This window comes from Antedon bifida, chromosome 5, assembly GCF_963402885.1.
Source record: "Antedon bifida chromosome 5, ecAntBifi1.1, whole genome shotgun sequence".
NCBI classification, from domain to species: domain Eukaryota; kingdom Metazoa; phylum Echinodermata; class Crinoidea; order Comatulida; family Antedonidae; genus Antedon; species Antedon bifida.
The window spans coordinates 6,468,815-6,477,887 of record NC_136230.1 but is presented as its reverse complement, the minus strand read 5'-3'; the positions used below and the strand labels follow the sequence as shown (position 1 = coordinate 6,477,887).

At 30.9% G+C, this 9,073-nt stretch overlaps 1 protein-coding gene and 1 long non-coding RNA gene across 2 annotated transcripts; both read left to right on the top strand.

Moving 5' to 3' along the window:
* Window positions 1-118: 118 nt before the first annotated feature.
* On the top strand, window positions 119-1,503 carry LOC144842734 (uncharacterized). The gene is made up of 3 exons (XR_013612171.1): window positions 119-195; window positions 1,064-1,131; window positions 1,363-1,503. It is a non-coding gene; the product is annotated as an uncharacterized LOC144842734 (long non-coding RNA).
* A 42-nt stretch (window positions 1,504-1,545) lies between these two features.
* Window positions 1,546-6,889, top strand: LOC144843267 (uncharacterized). The gene is made up of 10 exons (XM_078700061.1): window positions 1,546-1,600; window positions 1,916-2,227; window positions 2,477-2,555; window positions 2,698-3,205; window positions 3,641-3,713; window positions 4,021-4,088; window positions 4,501-4,755; window positions 4,998-5,140; window positions 5,341-5,476; window positions 6,031-6,889. The coding sequence occupies exons 1-10, from the start codon at window positions 1,546-1,548 to the stop codon at window positions 6,103-6,105; spliced, it is 1,704 nt and encodes a 567-aa protein (XP_078556187.1). The 3' UTR covers window positions 6,106-6,889.
* The last annotated feature ends 2,184 nt before the right edge of the window (window positions 6,890-9,073 follow it).

Genomic DNA, 9,073 nt, shown 5'->3' with positions numbered 1-9,073 from the left:
GGAAGCTTTCGTATAAATTGCCAGAGTTTAATAATACATGGACTCTTCTTCCTGTTAAGAATAATTTATTGAAAATTGATAACCTAATTCCAAATGCGACAATAAAGTTTAGATCACAATTTGTTAGAAAGGTTTACAATAGTCCGAAAGGTGGACCAACAAGTAACGTTGGATCGACGAAATTGCTTTGTTCAAGTAAGCACTATTTTTCAGCATCATTTGTTAACCTTGAGATATCTATACGCATGCAGATCATATTCACCCATAACATTCTAGCCAACTATTTTTTTTTAATGGAATACGCCTACTATTTCATTTAATTTTATTACACACTTTATTGTCTTACAAAAGTGTAGGAGCCTAAAAGGAAGCATACGGTAGCTTGTAATGAATAGCCCCCCTAAAACAAAAAATAAAATAAAGAAAAAACAATATAGTAGTAAAAACTTCCTAGTACTATAACTTAATTTAATCTTAATTTTTTTTTCAGATACCATAAACGTTAATTTAAAAATAAAAAAATAACCACCGTATTAATAGTTATTATATCATAATTGTAGCATTGAAGAAAGAAAATCATTCATGGTAAAATGTTTGTTTCACTGCAATTAAATCCCTCATTGTTAGTGTTAAAAAGGGAAAATAAATACTGTATTTACTTTACAATCAATCAATCAATCAAAATAACATTTATTTCCTTCATTAATAAACAAAAATAACTATAATTTCCTTCAATATACAGAAAAAATGAAAGAGGCACTGATTTAAAAAAGCAGAGCTTGTGCTGAAAGTGCCTACTGAAAACGTATAAACTTAAAGATACAAAAAAACAATTTTAACATTTCAGTGCATGAAAAAAAAAAACACGAATTTTTTATTCAGTCCACTAAATAACAAATACGATTAGAACTGTACATATCTTTTAAAAATAATTATTTGATTGCCTGTAAATATTTTTCTATTACATATATGTTTATACTTTATTCTGGCTGTTTTTATAGGCCAATTACTTCATTATATTTTTCTTCCTAATGTATTGCAATATTTGTTACACTTACTCTAGAACCGTTGGTAGAACCAGTAACAACATTACAAACAAGGAAAGATAGAAAAGTAATCTTGAATTTAAAGGTAATCAGCATTCATTTATGGATTAAGTTATGCCAGACCTCCAAATAATTGGATTCAATCATTCAAAGAAACAGTTGAATAAAATAAATTTTTTTTTTTTATAAATGTTACATTATTCTCAAGAGTTTTATATTTGTTATAAACCGTTTTTATTTCTTGTTTTTTTTTTAAATTCAACATTATTATACAATTACAAATACAGTGTAAATTAATGGTATACTTTATTTTCAGCCTGTATCTAGTGATTATGATCGAATCCAGTGTAACTATATTCTTGGATATCAAGTGCAGTATTCAGACATAAATAGAAATATACTAGATGTAGTCAACACAACAAACAGTTCTAAACAGGTTGAACTATCAGGATTATCACGTTGTACTCGTTATATCATAAACGCTCGAGTTGTTAATAATATGGGGATTGCTGGTAATTGGGGACCGGAGATAACAGTACAAACTGCACCATCAGGTGAGTTAGACTTTGTATGCAAAAATACACTTAGTTTGTTGAATACTATGACAACATGATAATAATTAACCCATTATATATTAATTTCTTTTAGACCTATTTATTTATTTCATTAAAAAAAACTTTGTTTAATGAGGGTGAATCAAACACAAAAGAAAACTACTTTCTGCTTGTTATCTTTTTAAAACATAAATTAAAAAGAGGATTGACAATTAAACAAATATTTTGTGTTGAATAATTTCTAAATATTTTTATATTGATAGTGTAAGTAAAATCAACACCTGTTCTACAAATTCTATTTCTATTCGTATATAGAGCCATCGATAGAAAGTAATTATTTTGTAAATGGAACACATTTACTGGTGAAATGGAACGCTTCATGTGACGCACCAGACTGTCAGGTGACCTACCATTATGAACTATCAGGTGGTATATATCGTCAAGGAATTACAACGGAAACTGAAGTTATATTTAGTGACGGAATTGAGCCCTGTTTTGAATATACATTCACAGTTTTTGCGTCGTATCTAAACGTTAATACGACGTCTGACACAAAGACAATTATGTTTGGGATTGATTGTAATCCGTCAACTAACAATAATTTTTCAGACGAAAAGAAACTAGAAGGTTAGTGAAATCATCAACACACTTTACTTTTTTGAATTTTCTTATTTGCATTCAGTATGAATAAGCCAAAATCATAAGAATTAGACAATTTTATCGAAATATCTGACCGTTCCCACTGTAATTGTTGTGGGTTTTTTTTTTAAATTGTGCATTGGGTTAAACTTAATTGAAAGAAAACCCGACCAGTTCACATTGAATGCATTAAAACAAGGTATTCATATTCAAGTACAGTAATATTTTACTTTCTAGGTTACGTAATAGGTGTTGTAATTGGTTCGGTAGTTGTGGCAGTTTTCGTAGTTACTATCACTTTGATAATATTTAAACGGTAAGGTATCAGTCATATAGTTTTTTGCCAATTTTAAAATAACAATTTACTCGGAGTGGCGTTGCAAGGAAAAAGGAGAAGAAGAAACTCAAAATAACCATCGACTTATAACAATCGTATGAATTTCTTTGTTTTATTTTAGTTTGAAACAATCAAGTGAGAAAACAGAGGTTGGTAAAACTTCTACTAGTCAACAAGATATAAACGCAATAGATACAAATTACCAAAGTTTGTACAAAAAATATGAACCGAATGAATATGAAAGTGTTCAAGCTAGTGGTGCCACATCTTCTTTTGAACCCATATACGCTGAGCCTGAACAGGATCCTGTTAATGATGTTGCAAATCTGGAAAAGTCTAATGGTTCCACTTCTTCTGCTGCTGAACCAGTATGCATAGAACCCGAACGTAAACAAGATCAAGGTGCATATGAAATGCCTATGTCTGATCTTGTCATTTCTTCTGCTGAGCCCGTGTACATAGAACCAATTCCGGAACCAGAGCCGGTACCAGAGCCTGTACCAAATCATGCTGTTGATGTCACAGAACTAGATGACGAAGAATGCAAACCTATTGAGTTGTCCCAACTTCTTGACTATGTGAGGAAACGCCAATCAAGCGTCAGGAACGGTTTCAAGAAAGAATTTGAGGTATGCTATATTTACTACTGATTTATTTATTAAATTAAAATTTATTTTAAATCTTTCAAAATAACAAGATAGTTTAAAAGTGGTAAAAACACACAATATAAAATATTATAGAAAAATATAGATGTAGTAGATTAATAATAATCATATACATACAATAGATCAACCTTCCTTCCTCCTCCACCTGTTTTAGGAAAACGTAGCATTTTAGGAAGAGGCTTGGTAGAGAATAATATTATGGAAATAAAAATATTTATAAATACCAACACTATAATAATAAGTAATACGTTTTTTAAATTTTTTGTCTTGTAAATTACACGTCTTAAATACGTGTATTATTATGGTTTCCATTTCTCCAACCACGATTTTCAATTATTATAAAACGGTAAAATAAAACAAATAATCAATTCGTAAAATAATAGCCTCTTTTCTTTTTAGACTGTAAACAGTTTGCATCTACGTCATTTGGATGGTGACACGTCACGTGCCAGACGACCAGATGTTTTGATCTGTAAGTTCTATACCTTAGGATTAGTATGTTACGACTTGATGTTAAACGATAACAATTGACGTTAAAAAATTCTTTCATTTTCTTTGTCTATACAAATATAAAAACATTTTTTTTTAAAGAGGAACTTTTTTAAGCATTAATGTGAAATGCCGTAAAATTAGGCCTACACCATTCTTGTTAATTAAAAGAAGACTTGACTTGACGTTAGCTGAGTTGATGACGCAGTGAAATTAGGTGACCAGAATCAAATATAATGACAATACAATAATAATTACTCTATAATGATTTGTTTTTATTTAATTTACAGTAAATAAACGGTGTTTCCAAATAAATGTTGACGCTGGTGAAGAATACATTAACGCTTCACATGCTGAGGTAGGTACCAGGTTGTGGGAAAGCATGTATTGAGGAGACTGAGGATGTCGTTACAACCAGTCTCATAACATGCAATATTAAGTTTTAACATCAAAATGTGAAAACTCGTTTACATCTATTAACAATTAACTCGAGCCAGTTTGATATTAGAAAATGGCACAATATACATTGTTATTTCAACATTTCAAATCATCTTGATACATTTAAGAAACACAAAAATGACGTACAGTAGGCATTGTAGGTTTACTCGTAGTAAGATAGACAGAGCGATTTCTTTCGAATAAAATAACTTACAGTACTATACAACGATATAAAAAGACATCATCATCATATGCTATTTACCCCCCCACATTTTCTCTTTCTCTATAATCGTGTTTTTTTCAATTAAAGTTTAGTTTGTTTTATTCCGAAGCGTTACAGTGATCATCGTGCTTTTATCGTTACTCGGACACCATTGCATACTACCAATACTATGGATTTCTGGCGTTTGGTGTTTGACTATAAATCTGACGTCATTGTACAACTAAATGAGATGGAAGATATAACGATTGCAGTGTACCTCCCAAAAAAGATCAATCAGAAACAAACATTTGGTGAATATACAGTCACTGTCAAATCAAATTATCAGAATGAATTTATGAATGAGAGACGACTTGTCTTAGAAAAGGTTAATATTTAATTTTTCGTAAAGTCAGTGAATAGGCCTATGCATAGATGATGCCATGAATTGTACACTAATTATCAATGAAATAGTTGAAACGAAAATATTATAAGTAACCGTAGTAACCTTTCTGTGTATTTTAATTAAATGAGATGGTGATTTAAATCATCGTCTGCTTATCAACCATCATTTCCAGTATCTTCCTGCTGTAGATACGGAATTGATTCATTGATTTGTTTTTCGTTAAGGATGATGGAATACGATACATTGTTCAGTATGAGGTTAACCAATGGCCAAAACACGAAACTGTTCCAGAAGTTGATGCATTTGTTAAAATCATTATGAAAATAATGGAACGAGATGATACTTCACCAATCACTGTTCATTGCATGTAAGTAACAACAAAGTAAAAGTAAACTTAAATAATTATTTTATATGATAAATGTTTTCCACTGATAAACATGTATTTCTCTTCTTCACAAAAACAAAATTGTTACAGTAACAACTTGTTAATACATAATCTATTGAATTCGTATTTCCAGGGGAAGAGTGAATGTAATGTATTATTAATACAATGTATTTATGTAATAGGAATGATTTTGGTAGATCTGGATTATTCTGCCTAGTTTATTCAGTGATCCAGAAAATGCGAGAAGACAAGATGGTGGATGTATTCCAGACACTTAAAGCACTGAGGTCAGCATGCCCTACTGCGGTGGACTCGGAGGTAAAGTTTGTTTTTATTGTATTATTGTTATCATTTAACTTTCTATCATTACCAATTGTGTTTGTTTCTTTCAATTTCTTGCTACATGATAATTCATATTTCAATTAGCATAACTTACAAGTTACAGTTCATTGTATTTGTTCAAATGGGCATACAACTGTTTTGCGGTTTATAATAATCAGTACAGTTTAAAACAAAATGCTTAAAATGTGACTCAAATTAAACCAAAGGTTGCTTTAAAGCTGAATTTCGATAAAGACATTCATTGCTAATAACAAAATTGTTTTATATCGTAAATAAAATACGCCAAAAAATCGACGTCTTATCAAACTACTTCAGAATCAGAAGCTTTTAGAAATAATCGTCAATGTAAAGCTCTGTCTACACTATCAAACTTACGACAACAAAGTGATGTGCCCATATATGGACATGCTGATGTAAAATCACTACAATATTTAGGTACATCACACTTTTTTGTCAAACTAGTTTGACAGTGTTGACAGAGCTTTAGATGTATTTAAAAATAGTAATAGTGTTTAATATTGTGTTTCTAGGTTCAGTACAGCTTTTGCTACGATGCTGCCATGTGTTACCTGAAAATGTACGAGGAATATGCTAACGTAAAGTAAAATACCACTAAATACAACTGTTAAGTTAAATGGATGTAGTGCTTTTACACTGGTTAACATTGCCATACTCATGGACAAGATTGCAACGTGTAATAATGTTGTACTATAAAATCCAAAAACATTTTTTTTAATATAGCCTATCACATAATAATTATTCACTCCTATCAAAAATTGGATCGAAAAAAATATATATTTACCAAAATTGGCTGCCTACTAATGCGGTTTTAGTTGAATTTAACTGAGTATTTTGTTTTTTGGGGGACAATATATCTTTTAAGAAAAGAAACTTTCTTATTCAACCTAAACTTTAAAAATGCGGTAAAGGGAAAAAAGGGAATATGAACAATTGTTCAAAAAGAAAACTTGTGCTTTGAACAATTTCAGAAGGAGTTCTTTATGTAATGTTGGACCATAAAACTAATATATACTGCATAGTACAAGCGCGTATATGTTTTAGAGTCTTTATAGGATGTAAATAATCAAAGCTTTTTGTATTATAACAGTGAATGCCTCAGTTTGATGTGTGGACAAAACTCAGAGCTATATCGGTAATAATGTTTGTATTTTATAAAAAAAAATAATCCCGCCTCTATCCAACACCGATCAGTCCTGTGCTTTCTTTATCGTCAACATTTACTGTTTTTACTTCTGAAAAAAAATAGTAAAAATAAGATATTAAATTAAAAATGTTATTATATCCTAAATATCTTTATGTAAATCATTATCCAATTGCTCTGTACAATACACTAACAATTCTAATTAACTTGGCGCAGGCGAGTGTGTTATGGTATTTTATATGATATTAGGCCTAATTCTGAAATTATATTTTATTTAAGATTTTGATTATTATTATACTTACTAATTCTTTTGGTAATAAAAGCTTACATACATTCTATTTTGTAATAAGTATTCTATTTTATTTTACGTCGTATCAGCGGCGGTTCTCAAAAACTATTCCGTCGTCAGGACTAAAGTCTACTGTAATGTTGAAATACGATAAATCTATAAGAAAGAAGAATAGTAATATAAAATAAGGAAATAAATAATAATAAGTAATTTTTGTTTTTCCGACAACTGGTGGCCTCTTTTATTTTTGTTTGCGACTGTATGATAACGACTGGACAAAGAGCCGAGCTTTTCAAATTTTAACTGACGACAAAAACTACGTAAAGCAACCAAAACAAGAACGTTAAGTTACGTTTACTAAATGCATGTTATGAGTTGAATTTGGAGAATAGCATGGGTTTGGTATACTGTGGAATAATGAATGTTTACGCTGTACAGTAATTGTAATGCTATATTGCAGTCCACCCGCAGGCCTTGCGATGAAATGACGTGTCGTAATAGCCAGTTAGCGCGCGAAGTTTAAAACATATCTTTCAAAGTGTGTAAGCCTACAATTTCCTAATGCTGGTCGATTTCATAACAATTTTCACTTGATTAACGTAAGTATCATTACATTCGTTAACCTATACGTTTTCTAGCGCCTAGGCTAACAGACGGGAAATGGGAATGTCACTAGAGAGTAGCCCATATTGTTGAGTATTGAATGACGTCACTTGTGATATACTGATCTTCGTCTAGGCATAATGTGCATTTATAGGCCTAGATACACTATTCTGTATAGAAATAATTATAATGTTTGAAGGACGGAGTATAAATATCATGTGATATGAAAATAAACTGTGATGATGATTATTACTGCCTCTACGATGAAAAGTCTGCCGACATTTCCGCTTGGGCTGCTCCGTATATCTCTTGTTGGGAATTTTTTTTTTTCCAATCGGATCTACTCATTGGCTAGTTGTTTAAGTTGTTTGATGTCTTTCTTGGTAAATAAACTGTGAAATATACCGAATATAATACCGACAACAATTGATTGAAGGTTTCTACTCATGCGCTGTTAAGATTAGTTTTACATAATTATTATTGTATTAATTATTGTTTAACGAGTGTAACTCAAAACGGCATTGGCTGACATACATGACGCCCTCAACAGTTCACAAAACAACGGTACATATAATAGTTTACACGAAAAGTTAAAATATAATAATATAAAATAATAATATTATTATTATATAAAACACTATGCAGGAAAGTAATATTTATGAATAATTATAAATCAAAATAAAAATACTGAAAAAAATGAAAATGCTGTGAGTATCAGTTTCTGGATCTCAATGAAGATACAAAATAAAATAATCAAAAAACTAAATCAGCCAGGAAAATTAGAGAGCTAATTATATATATATGCAATACAAAAAAAAATTATTTCAAAACCCTAAAGGCCCCGTAACACCTTGGCGATTTAGGCAGCGAATCCTCAACGTTTCAAAGTTTCTTTAAAACGCTGGCATACTCTGGGCTTTTCCATTTTTAGTCGCGTGGACGCGACTCTATAGTTCACTATGTCGGTTGGTCGGTCGGTCGGTCTGTCTGTCTGTCTGTATTTTTGATATCAGACTGATATCTTAATTGTATCACATGTACGATATCAGTCGTGTGAGATGTTTCTGATATCATAGTGATATGTGGTTTTCTATCATGTCTTGACTGGGTAACGAACATACATCACAAGAAGGAAATGAAATTATATTAACAAGAACTATTCCAAATTAAACTGCGTACAGTGCATTAACCCTTGATGAAAACTAAGGAATTATTTTAAGCTATTCGGGTTTCAGGAATTGAAGAAACAGGAACCTTGGTTAAACGTAAACGAGCATATGAGGAAACGATATTGTATTTACTGAAGAGTATTGCATTCATACTGCATACAGCTGAGGAGGAACATCCAGATATATTGCTTATTGAAGAAGAGGTAGAGATGTTTCTCTATGCATGTTTCTTAAAAAGTCTTTTTTTGTGGCAATTGGGATTATCAGGTATGTCTTGTTAGATGACTCTCACACTCTTTCCTCGTTTAGATTTTATATACTTTTTAGTTTATATTCATCCGGCCGAAGTT

Excerpts from the sequence above, each read along its gene's own strand:
- LOC144843267 (XM_078700061.1), top strand. The coding sequence starts at position 1,546 with ATGGGGATTGCTGGTAATTGGGGACCGGAGATAACAGTACAAACTGCA. Across the intron at positions 3,206-3,640 it reads GTTTCAAGAAAGAATTTGAG|ACTGTAAACAGTTTGCATCT; the intron begins GTATGCTATATT and ends TTTTCTTTTTAG. Across the intron at positions 5,141-5,340 it reads CCAATCACTGTTCATTGCAT|GAATGATTTTGGTAGATCTG; the intron begins GTAAGTAACAAC and ends TTTATGTAATAG.